Source organism: Monodon monoceros, unplaced genomic scaffold, assembly GCF_005190385.1.
Source record: "Monodon monoceros isolate NGI ecotype Baffin Bay Population unplaced genomic scaffold, NGI_Narwhal_1 Super_Scaffold_9, whole genome shotgun sequence".
NCBI classification, from domain to species: Eukaryota; Metazoa; Chordata; class Mammalia; order Artiodactyla; family Monodontidae; genus Monodon; species Monodon monoceros.
Genome location: NW_021703786.1, coordinates 14413294 through 14431352, shown reverse-complemented (window position 1 = coordinate 14431352; position 18059 = coordinate 14413294). Strand labels below are relative to the sequence as shown.

General features: G+C 51.1%; 1 protein-coding gene across 1 annotated transcript; it reads right to left on the bottom strand.

Moving 5' to 3' along the window:
* Positions 1–12961: 12961 nt before the first annotated feature.
* HOXB13 (homeobox B13) lies at positions 12962–15315 on the bottom strand. Its single transcript, XM_029212760.1, has 2 exons — positions 14587–15315; positions 12962–13636 (listed from the first exon to the last, which is right to left on the bottom strand). Exons 1-2 carry the CDS (start codon positions 15188–15190, stop codon positions 13383–13385), a joined length of 858 nt encoding a protein of 285 aa, XP_029068593.1. The 5' UTR covers positions 15191–15315; the 3' UTR covers positions 12962–13382.
* Positions 15316–18059: the final 2744 nt, after the last annotated feature.

The window sequence follows — 18059 nt, the reverse complement described above, 5'->3', positions numbered from 1 at the left end:
AAGTTAGAAATAACAGAAAATTTTAAAATATTTTGCTATGGTGTAACTGAAAATGAACCTTCCACTTCACCTCTTGGGGAGATCCCTCCCACTACCATGTCTGAGTACCAGTTTCCCCAAACCCATGCCCCCAACTCCAAGCATTTAGATGAGGTATCTACTGATGGGCTGTCTTGTACAAGTAATTGTACTTGGTTCAATTATGTGGCTAATTCTTGACCTGACCATTCAGACCGTTTCCTTAGATCTCCCTTTGACTTGGCCTGAGCACCCCCAGGCCTGCATGACAGAAAGTTCATTGATAACTGGATAACTTAGCCAGGAAGAACATCCAGGAGACTGGATGGGGGTAGAGAAACTGTGTGGGCAGAAAACCTGGCTCGACCCTGAGAGATCTCTGTGAAATATCGGCCCCATCTCTCCCCTCCCGCCATACAAATTTCTCAGAGTTGTTCCCAAAGCTGCATAGGAGAGAGTTAGAGACAAAAGCCAATGAGTGGAGGCTCTTCTCACCTCCAAAAATAACAACAAAGTGCTCCCTCCAGGGTGTTCACTTACCTTCTCTGTAAAATGGGCAGATTCTCTCCCTCTCCTTGTACGTCACTGAACCACACGAGGTAGAAGATGCGAATGTACATAGGTACTTGGAAAAATTAAAAAGCACCATACAAACATAAGAGGGCTTTTCCCTCTGCCACAGCTGGGACTTGAATCCAGCCCGCCGACCGGAAGTCCAGTGCTCACTCCACTCCACCACGGCCGCTGAGCAGCAAGGTAAGCTCTGTCTCAGGCCAGGGCAGAGCCAGGCCAGGGCAGAGCCAGCCCAAGGCAGCAGGTGAGAGTCTGTGAGCTGTGTAACCTGCTGGGATGGGGCAGTGTGATCTGGGAAATACAGGCAGATCCTAACACCCCCTGGGCTCAGGGTGTAGCTGCAGAAATAGCACTGGGTTTCCTTTCTCTTCAATATTAATATGTCTCATAATGTCTCTCCATGCCCCAGATTAAGATATGAAGCTGGAAATTAGCATTCTGTTCCAACACACTGTGACACCTTCGCTTTGGGGGTGAAATGATGGTTTTTAATAAGCTGGCTGCAGGCACCTGTCACTCGTAATGGAAGTTCTGCCCAGGAAGATAGATTGTTTCTTGTTAAAAGACCATGGGGCCATAAATTTCCTGAGTCATAACTCAGCATCCAAGTCAGGACTCGGGAGAATCACTTCCATCTTCTAGCACTAACCCCTGGGCCCCTGGGCGCCCTGCTGATTCTACCGTTGACCTCAGTCATAGTTCTTCTTTGCCCTGACTCATTGCACTTGCATTTGGGGGAGTTTGGTGAGAGCCATGTAGACCTAACCTGCAGATGTTACTCTGCCCCATGACTGGATCAGTGGAGGGAGGCTACAGGAAGAACCAGAGCCATGAGTTTTGATGTTCTGCTATCAGCAAACTCAAATCTCTGCTGTCCCAAGGATCCAGGTCATTAAGACCTCAAAATGAGCTCGTTCTAGAAATTCAAGCAAACGTAATCATAACCATTAATGTTAGATTTTTCTTGCTCTTAAATCTGACTACTTGTGCTAGTTGTGGGGAATTGGGACTGGTCCATGGATAATTTGATTTTTAAAAACACCACATAGCTAGTAAATTTAAACATATACCTACCCTATGATCCAGAAATTCTATAGGAAATGAATCAATTGATCCACCAAAAGATCTGTTCAAGAATATTCATAATAGCCTTATTCATAATAGCCCAAAATAGAAACAACTCAAATGTCCGTCAAGAGGTGAACGGATGAACTACTCATGGTTCATCCATACAATGGAATAGCATAGAGCAATTTAAAAGAACACTGATACACATTACAACATGGCACATTTTGCTGAGTGGCATAAACCAGACCCAAAAGAGGTCTGTACTCTGTACTGTATGACCTGTTTACAGGAAGTTCAAGAAGAGGCAAAACTAATCCATAGCAACAGAAACCAGAATGGCAATTATCTCTGGACTATTATACTGGAAAGGGGCTAGAGGGAACCTACAGAGGTGCTGTAAATGTCCTATAACTTGTTCTGAATGGTGGTTACATGGGTAAATATTTCCCGAGCCATACACTTAAGATTAGTGGACTTTACTGAATTATGCTATACCTCAAAAGATCAGGAAAAGCTTTTTTTTTATATAAAATAAAATAAAACCCATGGGGCTTCCCTGGTGGCGCAGTGGTTGAGAGTCCACCTGCCGATGCAGGGGACACGGGTTCGTGCCCCAGTCCGGGAAGATCCCACATGCCGCAGAGCGGCAAAAACACCCACAGTATATTTTCCTGACATGGAAAGATGTCTGTGATGTCTTTCTTCATCAGATATTAAAAATCCAACTTTATCCTAACTGAAAAAGTGAACTAATTAAAAAAAATTAAAAATCGCCAATGAATAGTGTGCAGTGGTTGTAACAGTCTTCTCTCTGAGGTACAACAGGAAGTAAGCATGGGGCCAAATAGTCTGGAGGGTTTTCCCCGCTCCTCCAGCATCCCAGGGAGGGAGCATATGTTCTGGCCGGCACGCAGCATCACACAAGATAGTGCCAATAAAACCAGACACAGACAGCAGGCACCACTCCACTCCCTCACGGGTCCTCCCCGTCATCTGGGGGAGCAGTTGCCCCGGCAGACTCCAAGTCCTGTCTGCTATCCTTTAAAGTGAAAATGTAGATTACAGAATAGATCCAAAATGAATCTTTCTGAAATTAAAAATCTTTTTCATTGTATATAAAGCACCCCACTTCTGTTTCACGTGACCATGTTAGCTGAGTCAGCTATTTATATGTTAATTTTAACTCTCTTTATAAACCTCATCTAGCCTATTTTTATCTTCTACTCACTTGGAAAATTCAAAGCTACGTGAGTGTAAGTGTGATAGGAAAAATCTTCTTTATTTAACATGGGGCGGGGAGCAAGGGCCAGGCTCTTTTTTTGTCTGTTTTCTCCTCATCACTAGCTGTCCAACATTTACTCCTGGTCTCTATGAACCAAAGGTAATACCCTAGCAAGGGGTGAACTGCTCCAGTTTGGGTTGGTCCCCACTCCTTTCTCACTTCCTCCACCTACCTATTTTCTGCATTGGTCCTTTTCTGTGTAAACAGATGTAGGCTTTCAGGAGTGGGAAAGAAGTGCTAAAATTAAAAAGTGGGGACTTCCCTGGTGGCTCAATGATTAAGAATCCGCCTGCCAATGCAGGGGACATGGGTTCAAGCCCTGACCTAGGAAGATCCCACATGCAGCGGAGCAACTAAGCCCATGCGCCACAACTACTGAGCCTGCGCTCTAGAGCCCACGGGACACGGCTACTGAGCCCGTGTGTCGCAACTACTGAAGCCTGAGCGCCTAGAGCCTGTGCTCCGCAACAAGAGAAGCCACCACAACGAGAAGCCCGCGCACCGCAACAAAGAGTAGCCCCCGCTTGCCGCAACTAGAGAAAGCCCGCACGCAGCAATGAAGATACAACACAGCCAAAAATAAAATAAAAATTTAAAAAGTAATTAAAAAACATAAAAGTAAAGTGCAGAAATCTTAAATGTTCAGCCTAATGATTTTTTCACATGTATACACACCCATGGAACCACCCTTCTGATCAAAACATAGAATATTTCCAGCACTCTAGAAGGCCCACTTTCATCCCCTCCCAGTAGAGACCTAGGAGGGGGACTTTTTAGCCTAAAAATTTCGAAGCATTCTATTCGAAAAAGATTCAACTCTTGTCTTCCTACCAAACACACGTAGGGTCATAACAATGTTCCCTTACTCTCTTATGAATTATTTTAAAAAGTAAACATGGAAATGATCAATAATTAGAGAAATGCTTTTCCAAATGATGGCAGCCCTGGAAGACTGAATACTATGCAATCATTAAAATCATGTTTTTGAAGAATGGTTAATGACACTGAGGAATGTTCATCTAATATTAAGTTAAAAGGCAAGATTCAAAAATGTTCATGCAGAATCTCAATTTTGAAATTATACATACTTGTATAAAAAACAACTAAAGAAAATACAACAAAAGATTCATTTTGGTAAACTTTGGGTGATAGGACATGGGATAGTTTTCTTTTCTTTATAATATTTTATAGATTTTAAAAAAATTCTTGACAATGAAAATGTGTTACTTTTCTAATTAGGAAAAAATAGTTTTCTTTTTAAATGTGGGGACAACCTAAATGACCAACATTAGGGAAATGGTTTTCTAAATGATAACTCATTTCATTTCATATTATGCATTTTTAAATGGCATTTAGAAGATTGCAATAACTTGGGAAATTGCTTATGACATTGTAAATGTATAGTGTGTTTTTAGACTCGAGATAGGATGCATATAACTAAGTTGGGAGGGGAAAGACAAAAGTAACGAATAACAGTGATTGCAAATTATAAAACATGAGCATTGGAATAAAGAATGGGAAAAAAATTTAAAGAGCGTTGTTTATTAAAAGTTTTTAGAGTATGTGTGTGTTTAAAGCCCCATATTCTATTTTCTGCTATCTGAATAGGGTTTTTTGGTTTGTTTTTTTGTTTGTTTTTGCACTTTGAGGGTTTTTTGTTTTGTTTCGTTTTTGTTTTTGTTTTTGTTTTTTGCAAGGGCTGGAATGTTGTAGGTAATTATTTAAATGTGTTTAGTCTGAAGCTTTTGAGGAGCAGTGTAGATGTGGCTTCTTTTACTCTAAGTCAGATTCCGCAGAAACGGTTGTACCAAATAAACACTGTAAATCCTTAACTTTCATAAACACCGGGACAGAACTAACGAAAAACTACCCAAGTGCCAAAGACTTAAGACCACTTCTGAGAAGCTCACTCCACGAAGCCTTCGCATTTATTTTTCCAAATAAACGGCTTCCTTTCAGATCGAGTTATTTCTCCTCTACAGAGCTGAGTGGAGGCGCGGGCGGGGATGTGAGAACGGAACAGCAGACTAAAATCAAAAAGCCTTTCTGGAAGCTTTGCCTCCCCGCCCCTCCCCCCAGTCCCGATTGCTTAGGACCCTTCTGGTCCAAATGACAAAGGTGGCCCCACTTGCCCTAAAAGATGCTGGCCGGGTGCGTGAACTTGACCCAGGCGCCCACGCCTCTTTTCCCCAAAGGTCAGACAAAGGGAGAGGGGTTGACTGAGTTCTTTCCGGGGCCCCGAGGGCCTGAGGAGTCGAAGGCTGGGGAGGAGAATGAGACAAAAAACCCTCTTCGGTCCAAGTCCTCGGGCAGGTTAAAGCCAGATGGGGACGAGGGGGCGGGTTGAGTGCGGAGAGTAGTATCCTGACCGCTCCGTCAAGCCCCTTTTCCGGTTTGCTAGTGAGGACCTGCCTCCGGGCGTTTAGGAGGCCGGGAGCTTGTCGTAAGTTCGCCAGGGTTTGGTGCCTTCTCGGCCGCTCGCCGAGCCGCCTGGGCTCCTCGCCGGGAAGGAAGCCCTGCGCGCGGAGCTGCCCCGCACGAGATACAGAAGAGCCCCGCGTCTCCCGCGCAGCGCGCCCAGTTACCCTTACACTGGGTTTTACTGAGCCAGGAAAAGACCCCGGGATAGAGTCTTTGATCCTCCCTTGCTCCGGGATCCTGGAGGAAGGAAGGAAGGTAGGAAAGAAGGAAGGAAGGAAGGAAGGAAAGAAGGAAGGGAGGGAGGGAGGAAAAACTCTAATAAGGTCTCAGCAGGCCGCTCTGAGCAGCCTCCGCCGGCGGCAGGTCACTGGGAAGCACGCGCCAGGCTCCCGGGTCCCGCGGGCGGTTCCCCAGGCCAAGGATGGGGGCGAGGGGGGGCATTTACCAAGTCTAAGCTTCCGGATCCTGGGGAGAACGAGGGCTCCGCGGGGCTCGTCGGCCGCAGGCTGGGATTGTTCCGCCCAGAGAGGGGCGCTTTAAAAATGCAGAGGCGATGGCCTAGGGATGACCTACTCCAATCTTCTCTAATAATTCCTCTGCTGTAGCTATTATTCGTTTGGTCTTTATGCATTTGCTTTTCCTGCTCATTAAAAAAAATAGGGGATACTACTACCTAAAATAAGATAAGAAAACATGAATTACGAATGAGTGAAAATGAAAGTTACATTACGTTGATCCTGACTAAATTATTGGTCTAACTTGCAATAAGGCCTCAATAATCGGATTTTTAAAATGCAGATATGGCGAATTTTCTGCAGAATGCAAAGATCCGAAGCTCGTTGATAAAGCAATGCAGGCTTGGGTGGGAGATGCCCGGTCTCTGGCGTTCCGGATCCTTCCACAGCCCTCTTCCGCCACCTTTCCCTCCACCCCCTCCCCGTCCCGGTCCAGCTCCCCGAGGGGTGAAGGAATGTTTATGGCCTGGCTCAAGTTCAACGGCAAAACCCTGCCTGGAGGGGGAAGGGCGGCGAACTTCAACCGTCAGCCGAAGACCGAGCTCAGGTCTCAGACGGGGGCGACAGACTGGACACACCTAAGATGGGAAGCTGAGGGTCCGGGGGGTACCGATTCCTCTCTCCGAGAGCTGTCTCCTTATCTCCGCCTGGGGCCTGCGGTGTGCCACCAGTAGCGCCTGCACCAACATTCGGTGCGTGCGCGCCTGGGTGGGAGTGGGGCGGTCACAGCCTGAATGGGCAGGAGGCTGTCTGATCACAGCACAGGCTTCGCCCAGCGTTCAGGACCCAGTGAGAACGCCCTTGTCCTCTTTCCTACCAGCTCTGCCCCAACCAGAGCAGAGGTTCAGACCTCTCTCCCTAAGAGACCTGCCTCTTTTGTCTCCTCTCCCGAGTTTTGCTCACATCTTCCACCCGGGTTTGGTATTTAAGCATCTTTCAAGGTCCTTCTCCAACACAGCCTTTTCCAGAAAGCCTCTCCATATGCCGTGGGGGGAGGGGTGAATCTTTCTCGGTCTCAGTTCCCCATGTGTAGGCATTTGGCCCACCTTACAATGTCAGAGATCACAGAATATAGTCCCCCGGTTTCAGGTCACATCTGAGGAAACAGCAGACCTAAGATCTGGCAGCAAGTGAGAGGCAGAACGAGAGGCAGGGATCAGTAGGAAGAGAGATAGTATTTCCACTGTATCTCCTCCAGCCTTCCACCTCAGTGGAAGGTTTTGCATGCAGTAGGCACTTGAAAAGTGAGTGATGGAACTTGTGTTTACTCCCCTGTTGTTGCACTTATGCAAATCTGCTGGGTGCACCCAGGAAGGGTTGGGTCTAGGGAGTCTGAGTGTAGCTCTGTGACCTCAAGGGATGGTTCCAGATGGAAACAGGTGAGGAGAGGTATGTTGGGAGTGAAGGAGAGGCTTGGCTTCCTATTCTCTCTCTCTCTCTTTTTAAAATTTTATTTATTTATTTATTTTTGGCTGTGTTGGGTCTTCCTTGCAGTGCGCGGGCTTCTCACTGCAGTGGCTTCTCTTGCTGAGAACACGGGCACCAGGCACACGGGCTCAGTAGCTGTGGCTCGCGGGCCCTGGAGCACAGCCTCAGTAGTTGTGGCACACGGGGCCTTAGTTGCTCCGTGGCTTGTGGGATCTTCCCGGACCAGGGCTCGAACCCGTGTCCCCTGCATTGGCAGGTGGATTCTTAAACACTGCGCCACCAGGGAGGTCCCCTTCCTATTTTCTTGCGCTGGCGTAGACCACAGAGCTTAGTCCTCAGGAGCTCCTGCTTTGGGGGTCCAGCTTAGCCACTGCTGTCTGCGACACTGATCAAGTAACTTACGCTTAGTCTCAGCGTCCTCATTTTATAAAGTGGGTTCTGTCAGTGTGGGGACAGTAGCTCTGAGAAGGCATGGGCAGGGACCAGCTGGGGCGGGGAGGGTTAGGTGAGTCCAGAGTGTGTCTGTAGATTACCTTGCCCCCCCCCCAAGAACAACAAGTTAGCAGTGTCAGTGGCTGAGGACATGGGCATGTGGCCCCCTACTGCTTCTGTGCAGGTTCTGAGTCCCTGTGCAGATGTGCCAGCCATGGGCAACACCTCCAGTTGCTCCTCAGATCTCAGCACTAACCAAGCTTCCGAAGAGGGCATAGGAATGGCAGAAGGAAGGCAGCCATCTGAGACTAAGCTGCACTGATTTATTTTTTAAAGGGCCAGAGCCTTTCCCTTAAGAGTGTGTTAATAAATCACCATTACCGTTATCATTACGGTTAATTTTCACCCAGCTTTCAAAGTAGATGTTTTGTAAAGTATTGCAGTTTAAATAAGAACAACATAACAATAACATTAATTTTGTCTGTACCAGGATTCCATCCAGTCAGAGACAAATATAAGGTCGTACGGGGGGGGGCCTTGCTCTCACCCGCCAGACTCTCCCCTGCCGAGGGCGCGCAGGTCCCGCGTGCTGCGAAGCGCTTTCTTTGTCCCTTTCTGCCCAGGTGTCTGCCGGTCTCTCCAGGAACCAACGAGGAGGCGCTCCGCCGAGTGGTCTCTGCAAGAGCCTGACGCCCGCCCTTCCCTGCCCGCCGTGACCACAGAGTCCCCCAAATTCCTGGGAGGACCCCCCCAGGGCTCCCTGAGCGGGTCCTCAGGCTGAGAGAGCGGTAATGCCCTTGGCCCACGAATCAGCTAGTTTATCTTTTTAGAGAGAAACGCACTCTTGGAGGTAGCAAAATGAGCAGGTCTTGATCTGAGAAATAGGGGCATAACACTCTTGCTCCCTCTGCAAAGGCCAGGGCTGGAATTCAGCTGGGCCCCAAGGCCCTGAGCTGGGGCGGCGCCGGCCTGAAGGTTCCAGCCTCCGAGTGGCTCAGGGCTCTGCTCGAGCACCTTAGGCTAGAGGAGGAAGGACCGGGGGCCCCCCTCCCAGTCGAGTCTGGGGCGAGGCTCAGGGAGACGGCGCACAGCCCCAGGGTCCCCACCTCGGGTCTGCGAGCCCAGAGAAGGCTGGAGTACCCCTCCCCACTGCAGCCTGGGGCCGCCTCGTCTCCCCGCCAACCTCGGCGTCTCTGGACGGTCTTCCGGTCGCTCTGGCCCCTCCAACGCCGCTTGGCCTCCTCCTCCTTCCCGAGGCCAGAGATGGGACCCCTTCCTTCACCTTCCTCCCTCTTCCTATAAAGAGTTGAGGAGAGTGGGGGTAGGCGCAGCGGAGACCAAAGGCCTGAAACTTCAAGTTCAATGGCAAAGGCCCCGACCCGACCCTCACCTCTGGGCGCCGGCAGACTGCCTTTCCCTCCCTAACTTTCCGAGGGTGATTGAACTCTTGTTGTTCCCCGTCATTTTAGAGGCGATTTAGGGGAGGGGGACCAGTGGTGGAACTCCCTCTTCTCCGTCTGCTCCGACCACCCCCACCGGCTTTCTACACAAAAGTAACTGGTAGCCTAGAGAGGAAGAAAGGCTGGCATCAGTCCCCCATTGGATGTTTTAAAATCTCTCCCCGGGCCCAGGCCAGCGCCTGGGGGGAGGGGCGGGGTGTCCCACTCGGGTGAGAGGCCGAGGGCCGATCCAGTGCTTTCTCCCCACTTTCCCGGAGAGGGACTATTCAGGTGGGTGAGAATGTGGTATAAATTTCTTTCAAAAACAACGGAACCTCTCCTTTCGCCCCCTCCGCAGCAGTTACCTCCGCGCTTTATTGCCAGTTTACGGTAACGGGTTCATTTATTTAATTCACGTTTGAAGCTCTGGGGTTTCTATTAGACCGGACGGGGGCGGGGGCACAGAGGGTTTCCCCCGAAGGAAACCTAATTAAAGTGCAGCACTTAGGACCTTGAATAAAACTTTAATTAAGGGGAGGAGGGGGACTGGAGGAGGGGAGGGCAGTTGGCCCCGTGTTGGAGGAGGGGAGCCGCGCCTCTCGTAGAACTGGCGGGTCTTGATCTGGGCCTTTTTCCTGCCGCAGGACATCTTCTGGTCCTCGAACCACTCAGAGTAGGGGTGGCTAGCTAGGGGTGACTGCGGAGGGGGGCACGGCTGTGCAGAGTCGCCGGCTTCGGCCTCGCGACTTCCAGGGTGGTGGGAAGCGTTTGCCAGCACGAGTGAAGGACCCCGGAGCCAGAGCCTCGGGTTCGCTCTCCGCTGGGCTGCTTGGAGAACCTAGATTCGAAAAGAGCTTCCGGAGGTCACATCTATGCACTTCTCCACCACTACCCCCTAAGTCGGCCTAATAAAATCCACCTGGTTTGGAGTTGGAAGTAAGTGATTTCCGTCCTGGAGCAGCGTAGACGCGACCCTCGGATCCTGTTTCGACGTTTGCTGAGACTCAACCGGGGATGATCCGCTCCGAGTAAGGGAGAGGGCGCGGAGGGCAGCTCCGAGTAAAATTACACCTCGCTGGTGAAAAGACACGCGGTGTATTTTCTGGAGTCTATTCGTGCGCCTTTGCGTTCATTTGTTCATGAGAATGTTGTTTGAATTTACCTATTTGTGAACGTTATAGTCAACACATTTCAGTCTAAATTTAGCAAAACCCTCTCTCCTGTAGCTTAAAATGGCCCTATTTAAAAAGCAAATAGCTACAGGCAAATACATGTAGATATATTTTGTTGTAATTTTGACACAAATTACTGAAAGATTTTTAAATGGTCGGCCTCGGTGGGAGGGGGTATAATTTGCCTCGGGAGTAAAATTGGTGTTTGGAAAGAGCTTCCATAAAAGGGTTTAATACAAAGAGAAATTAAAAAAAATTTTTTTTTGCACAGGTTCCATACAAGTAAATGAGTCGGGGGGATAAAAGGGGAGGAAGGGGTTCGCCGCGAATTGGCCTGGCGAGGAAGATAAATATAATACTCCAGTGGAACGAAGACCTGGACCGAGGGCTGATGGCGCCGCAGCCTTGCTCCCGGGAGTCCTGGCCGCCCTGTTTTTTCACTATTCGAGATCGCTCGCTGCTCTCCTAGCCTTCCTCCTGAAGTCTCTCAGCCGCTGGACCGATACATTTGCTTATACCCTGGCCCAATTCCAGGCGACTCCGGGTCCCGGCGCTCTCACACGCAGCCCCGAACTCCCCAACCCCGAAGGCCCGACGCCCCAGGCATCTGGAAGCCAGAGGCTCGGTTGAGGGGTTAAAGTCGAGCAGACCGGCGGGTTTCCCTGAAATGGCGAGCTTCTACCGGAAGGGGGCGCACTTGTCTTTTTAATAGGTCAAACACACTGGTAGCGAAATAAATCTCTAAAATCCCAAATCTTTTGTTTGTTCTAAAATTATTGAGAGAGAATAATAGAAGAGCTCCGAAACTTTAAGGGCTTGATAGCGGAGTGGAGGAGTTAGCGCTCTGGGAGTCCAGAGTCTCGAGGCCCCTGACTCCTTAGGCCTCTACCTACACCATCTCAGGAAGTCCAAGTGGCAACCCTTCTTGCGGCCTTTCTCCTCCCCATGTGGGGAGCCGGCACCAGGGCGCTCTCTCTACCCACGGTCCTATCTGAAGTCTCGCTCTTTCTGAAGCGGCGAGGGAGGGGGTCGCACCCACTAAGCTTGAGAACCTGTGATATTAAAAGCTCCTCGCTTGAGACTAAGCTTGAAGGAGAACGTGGAAGGCAGAAAATCACTTCCCCTGGGCGGGACGCGATACCAGGGAGCTTAAACTGGACCACGGGGCTTGGAAGAATTGTTTAAATCACGAAATTGACACCCTCCCCTTCCCCAAGTACAGGCATTCTAAGACCCGGGGAGGGAGGGCGACTGCCCGTCGGGGCCTTTCCCCTCAGCCTCGGGATCCTCTTTGGTAAAAAGATTTAGAACAGTCTTCCCAACTCTCTCCCGGAAGAAGAGCCAGGACTGGGATCCCACCCGACTCGAATTCTTCGGCTGCGGCGGCCAACGCAGGGTTTCCTGGAGAAGGAGGAGCCTGCTCCGAGATGGAGCGGCCGTCGAGACCATGGCCGGGGGCCTCCCTCGGGCTGCTCGCCTCCCGCCTACTCGCTGCTCGGTGGCTCGGATCGTGGGTCCGGCGTTGGGTCCTCTCCACTTCACGCCTGTGCGCTCGATCGCCGGGAGAGTGTCTGCCGGAAGCCTCCAGCCTGGGCTGCAGGAAGATCCAGCTCAAACACGCTGATTTGCTGCGCGGCCAAGGTAGCAAGTCCCACCGGGCACAGGGCCCAGGTACAGGACATCAGGGTCCCCGGCCCTGCTAACAGCTGGTCTGCCCCAGGTTTTTGGAACTCCGCACTGTTCCCATACTGTCTACGTGGCTGCGGAAAACAGAGTTGGCGCCAACCTGCCCTCCACCCACCCAGAATTCAGGGTATGCGGACTGAACCAGTGCAAAGTGAAAAGGGAACGAGTCTGTGCCCATTGTTGTCCCGGCTGCCTGCCGTTCCCCACTCTGAGACTGGGTCTTTGGGCTTCCGCCGCCCGTGGTTCTTTCACTCGAAAAAGAGCCTTCCGCGACTCCCAAGCCTGAGCCCTGCAAGCTCCGCGGTGTCACCGGCAGGCAAGCAGAGGAGGAATGGGTAGTGAAGGAGCCATTTTCTGCTTTCTGTTTTATTGTTTTTCTCCTTCTGGGCTATACCAGTGTGTTTGGCACGTGCCTACCATGGATAGGCTACTATTCCCTCATTCTGTAACCGTTTGTGCCTGGGAGGGGCTCCGTCTACAAGGCCACAAATATCTATTTCATGCGGCTCCCAAATGCCCAATGAACCATGACCTCCTTAAGTCAGAACCACCAGGAACATTAAGGGAGGGTTTGGAAAGTTTTGGAGAGGAAGTGATGAATTATCCAGGCACTTTCTCAAACCCCATTTCTCTGAAAGGAAGGAGAACAGACCCCGGAGGGCAGCTCGCTGGCTTGTTTTTCACACACGGACAAAACGGAAGAGGTGGGGATGTGGACTTCTGAGGCCAGTGGGTACAACCTAGGGGATGGGCACGGACGGAGGGAGATGCACCCTCCAGTGTTGTCCATCCTGCCTAGCTGTCATCTTAGAAAAATGCTAAAGGGGCAACATAGTCACGGGGGTGAATCTGCCATTTCTTGTCTCCTCTGCCCTCACTGGGATGGGGATGGGCTTTGGAAATGGAAGGGGTTCCAGAGGAAGCTCTCCTGCCACCGGTCTCCTTCCAAGTTTATTCGTAATCAGCTCAATCCATGAAAGCAGTTTCTAAAGTGCTCTACAGAGCTCTAGATAGAAAATATGACACTAATTATCATGACGACTATTACTGGTTACGGTGATTATTGCCACTGCCAGGATGAATGATTATGACTGGGACAAGGTCCTTTGGGTGGTGTTACCTGGTGGACTGGGCTGTAACTCTGGGCCTCGCTGGCTCTCTGGGACCAATGGGGTACCCAAGCTGTCCCTGAGGAACAGCCCAGGAGCATTGGTCTGGGAAGAGTGTCACCTCTGGGGGCCTCTCAGCAGAGTCCTGGGCCCCAGCCTGGCTGTGGCAGGCTCCTGGTCTCCCCAGGATACTCCGACTTCCTCCTCCCCCGCTCCCCAGGCACAGCCAGGGAGCTCCCTCAAGGAATAGCGCTGGTTTTGACCTTGGCGAGGACTTTCTTCTCCTTGACCCGGCGATTCTGAAACCAGATGGTGATCTGGCGCTCTGAGAGGCTGGTGGCCGCCGAGATCTTGCGCCTCTTGTCTTTTGTGATGAACTTGTTAGCCGAATACTCGCGCTCCAGCTCCCGCAGCTGCCCCTTGCTGTAGGGAATGCGTTTCTTGCGGCCGCGGCGGAAGGTGCAGCCGTCTGGAGGGTGCTGCGCGCTCGAGTCTGCGCGGCAGGGGAGGGGGGGAGAGAAAGACATGCTCACACCACCGCCTGGCGCAAGCTCAGGCGCAGACCCAGGCCCCACAAGCTAAGTCATCCTGCAGGAGCACTCAAGTAACCCTACAGGCATTCGTGCACTCCTGTTCCCCCAAAGCACAAGAGGACACCTTGGCTTCCAGCTCTGATCACCGCCCAGCCTTGGAAAGCGGTTTCTGCAGGCCACCCTCACTCTTCACTGCCCTCACACCTGCAAGTCTGCAAACACACCCATCACACACGGCCAGACCTTTGCCCACCGTCTACATATGTCCACCCTCACATGCATTTTCCAACTCTTGGCCATTCTTATAGATACTACGAGCAAGTTCTGTACAGGGGGAACACGTTTCTGCCCCCACTCCCAACACATACATGCACTAATGCACACACCTAAGCCATGGCTGCAGGAAATCTAAACTTCCCTTTGGAAACTGAAAAACTCATCTGAGAGAAAGTGAGGGGTTGTATTCTTTACAGAACATCCAATTTCTCTGTTCCCACTCACCCCACTGCACCCCATACTCAATGAATTGAGAGTTATTTGGCCCTTTTGAAGAATTAAACTGGGATCCTGCTGGGCAGGGATACCCTGAGCCCCAAACAACAGCAAAGAGAGCCAAACACACCAACATATTGAAAGGCTGGTCCCAAGGCCTCCTGGGGAGGTCAGGGGCTTGGTGGTCCTCAGGCTTCAGATAGCCCGCAGCTCAGGCCCTCACACAGACCCTCTGGGGCCTCTACCCAGGCTCTCTAACTGCCTGGACCCTCCTTCAGAGTCCTAATAGCCAACCAAGGAGAACCAAGCTCCTCCTCACCAGCCCCAAGTCTCCCTCCACCTCCTCCCAGGCAAGTGCCAGGAGGGCCTACAACCCCACACTCAGCGCCAAGGGGATCCAGAGTAGTGGGCAGTTTACCTGCAAATGCCGCCTTCCAGAAGGGACCCGGTGGGTTTTGTTCTCCCTGGCAACACATCTGGCTGTTCCAGCCACCGGTGAGGGCCCAGGGCTGGTAACTGTCCACAGGCAGCAGGGAGTCATGGCGAGGCTCCCCAGGGGCGCCCAAGGTCTGCACCACCGACACATCCAGGTAACTGGCCATAGGCTGGTAGGGTCCCGGGTACCCCGGGTAGAAGGCAAACTCGGTGGGGCGGCTGGGGTACTCCTCCCCGGCCGCGGGAGTCTCCGCAGGGTAGGCGGCCAGGGTGGCCGCCTGGGCACAGGGTTTCAGCGAGCTCCGGGACACTCGGCAGGAGTAGTACCCGCCTCCAAAGTAGCCGTAGGGCACCGGAGCTGGGGACGCCCCCTGGGGCACCCCGGGGCATGGGTGGCACTGCTTTGGTGGTTCCGCAGAGCCTGGCAGATCCAGGGGGGCGTAGTTGACAGCGGGCATAAGCGTAGGCGCCGCCGCTGGGTGGCTGGTCAGTGGGGAGTGGGCGACCAGATTCCGACTCCCTCCGGCTCCCAGCAAGCCTTCGATTTCCTTGGCCCCGTCCAAGGTGGCATAATTGCCGGGCTCCATGGGGCCGAGGGTCGGCTCATGGGGTGCCGGGGGTGGGGGATACAGGGGGCACCCAGCTCGCTCTCCCCACCCAGGCCCCGGGAATCCAAAGCGTTTTAAATCGCTCCCAGCTCGCTCGGCGCCTGCATTCGCTCAGCCCGGCCGTCTTGACGCAGGAGACGCAGGTGCCCGGGCACGCGCGCTGATTGGCTGCGGCCTGGCGGAGAGAAGCTAATAAAATCTTCATGGCAGAAATTGCGAAAATACTTTACCCCCGCTTTCTCTTTCTCTCTCTCCCGATCTCTCTCTCTCTCTCTCTCTCTCTCTCCCTCCCTCCCTACCTCCCTCCCTCTCTCTCTTCCTCTCCCTCCCTCCCTCCCTCTCTCGGTTTTTTATTGCGTTTGAAAAGGAGAGAAAAGAGAGGAGGTGTCCTTTCGCTGCTTTCCAGTTTGGAGCAACCCAGCTACGTCGGGGGTGGGGTGGGGGGAGTAGTGGAAGGCGGGAGAGGGGACGCGGAGCCCGCCCCACCTCGGTCGCCTCCTCTCCCTCCCTGGCTCTCTGTCTCCTGTGCTTTGGCAGGTTTAACGAGAGAATAAAAAGCTCTCCCTATAAAGTGTCCATCTCGTGGGGGGAAGGGGAGTCGGGGGTGGGGCCGGGAGGCCGCTCTGGGCCTGAAAGGGGAACCCGGGAATGTGCCTGAGTCAGAGGAGGCTGGAAAATGGGGATTAAGGCGTATTTCTGGAAGTCCCTTGCTTTGAGTCCTAGGTACTAGCATCCCAGTTCACTCCAGGTGCCCCTTCCATCCTGGATGCGCAGTAATAAGCTGCTCCCGGGCCCGGGGAAGTGCCTGGGACTTCTCTTCCCCAGGGACTCAAGTTTCTGCCCAGAAAGCTCCGGATTCGGAGAGGGGTGGGAGGGAGAGGGAGTGGAACACGTGCTCCAAAGAAGGAGACTTGAGAACTGAAGACGCTAAACTTTTAGACCTAAAGTGGAAATGGAGCTTCTGGACCTGTCTGTAAAAGGGGGTCTGGATTTCCATTTCCCCTATCTGCTTCCTCCAGGCTTTACATTTTCTTAGAAGGAAAAGGAGATGGGAGAGGGAGCCCCAGCCACTGGAGGACTTGCCTGAGGCCTCTCTGTTGGGGCCTATTGTGCAGTGCAAGGCAGAAGACCCAAACCAGTTTGTTTCACAGATCTGTCTTCAGAGGTTTTCTGTTTCCACCACTACCCCTCCCAAATCAAATCCTTCTGGGTTCACTTTTTCTAGAACTCACAGGTTTTCTGGAGAAGACAGGAACTTTTGCATTCTACACCAGGGTCAAGGGCAATTATATAGAACAGACCACCCTGCCCTCTAGGTGGGCTCAGCCGTGCCCCCTCACCTGAGTTCAACCTGAGTCTGAACTTGAGCCATTTTTTTGGGAAAGGGCCCATGCAAACTGGAGTTGCCCCAAGTTGTAGGGCTGTAGTGAAGATGATAGATCACCCTCAGTGAACACTGCTAATAAATGAGGCCACCAAGCATGAAATCTTCAATGGATTTTGTCGTATTTGAAAACAACATGAGAGAAAAGGGAGGAGATGTCTCTTTGATGCTTTCCAGTTTCTTATTACAACCTCTTGTTTGTCTGATTATGAAAGGCAGAAATACCAGGATTTTTACCTAAAGACTAAGAATTTTTTTTTACTGGTTTTTGCTTGGTAGATGACAACACAGGCATGAATAGATCCCTAAATTTTAAAAATAGACCAATCAATTCCATTTCTGGGACTATACCCAACAGAAATGAATGTTTATGTCCATCAATAGGCATGTACTGAAGTGTCCAAAACAGCTTTATTTATTATAGCTCAAAAATAGAAACAACCCAATGTCCATCAATAGTAGAATGGGCAAATAAATGGTACTATAATTAAAGAATGGAGTGCTAAACATCAATTTAAAAAAAGAGACTGCTACACACAACATAAATTGCACAGATAGGTGGGTGAAAGAAGCCAGAGAGAAAAGAGTAACTTTTGTATGATTCTATTTCTGTGCAGTTCAAGCATAGCCAAAATCCATCTATGGTGATAGAGGTCAGAAGAGATCACCCTGGGGAGGGGAGCTCCTGACAGGGAGGTGATGTAAGGAAGCCTTTTTGGGGGCTGGAAATGTTCTCAATCTCAATCTATATGACACTTACACGGGTGTGTTCACTGTGAAAAAATTCAAGACGTACACTGGCTGTTTCTTCGCTTGACACCAGCCTATCTATTTTTTAGAAGGAAAAATAATTGAATACAAAAATTTAAAGATTCATAGCAACACTGCCTGCAACTGTGCTTTTTGGATATTAGTGTTCTTATCTGTGTCCATGGAAATAAGCAGCTAAATGCATGTAACTCTGCATCATTGTGGAATGCAGAGGCGACCAACTCAAGCCTTGCCCTGGAGAAGCTCACCAGCTGTGCTGGAGACCCCTATGTAAACAGATACATTTCAATACAAGTAAATACTATGGGGGTGTTGTTTTTGTTTTACTCTACAATTTATTTATTTTTAAATATCTTTGAGGCACTTTTTAAAATAAATTTATTTATTTATTTTTGGCCGCGTTGGGTCTTCGTTGCTGCGCACGGGCTTTCCTCTAGTTGCAGTGAGCAGGGGGCTACTCTTCATTGCGGCGCGCAGTCTTATCGCGGTGGCTTCTCTCGTTGCGGAGCACCAGCTCTAGGCACGCGAGCTCAGTAGTTGTGGCGCGGGCTCTAGAGCGCAGGCTCAGTAGTTGTGGTGCTCAGGCTTAGTTGTTCTTCGGCATGTGGGATCTTCCCAGACCAGGGTTTGAACGTGTGACCCCTGCATTGGCAGGCGGATTCTTAACCACTGTGCCACCGGGGAAGCCCTCCT

Excerpts from the sequence above, each read along its gene's own strand:
- HOXB13 (XM_029212760.1), bottom strand. The coding sequence starts at position 15,190 with ATGGAGCCCGGCAATTATGCCACCTTGGACGGGGCCAAGGAAATCGAA. Across the intron at positions 13,637-14,586 it reads CTGGAAGGCGGCATTTGCAG|ACTCGAGCGCGCAGCACCCT; the intron begins GTAAACTGCCCA and ends CCTGCCGCGCAG.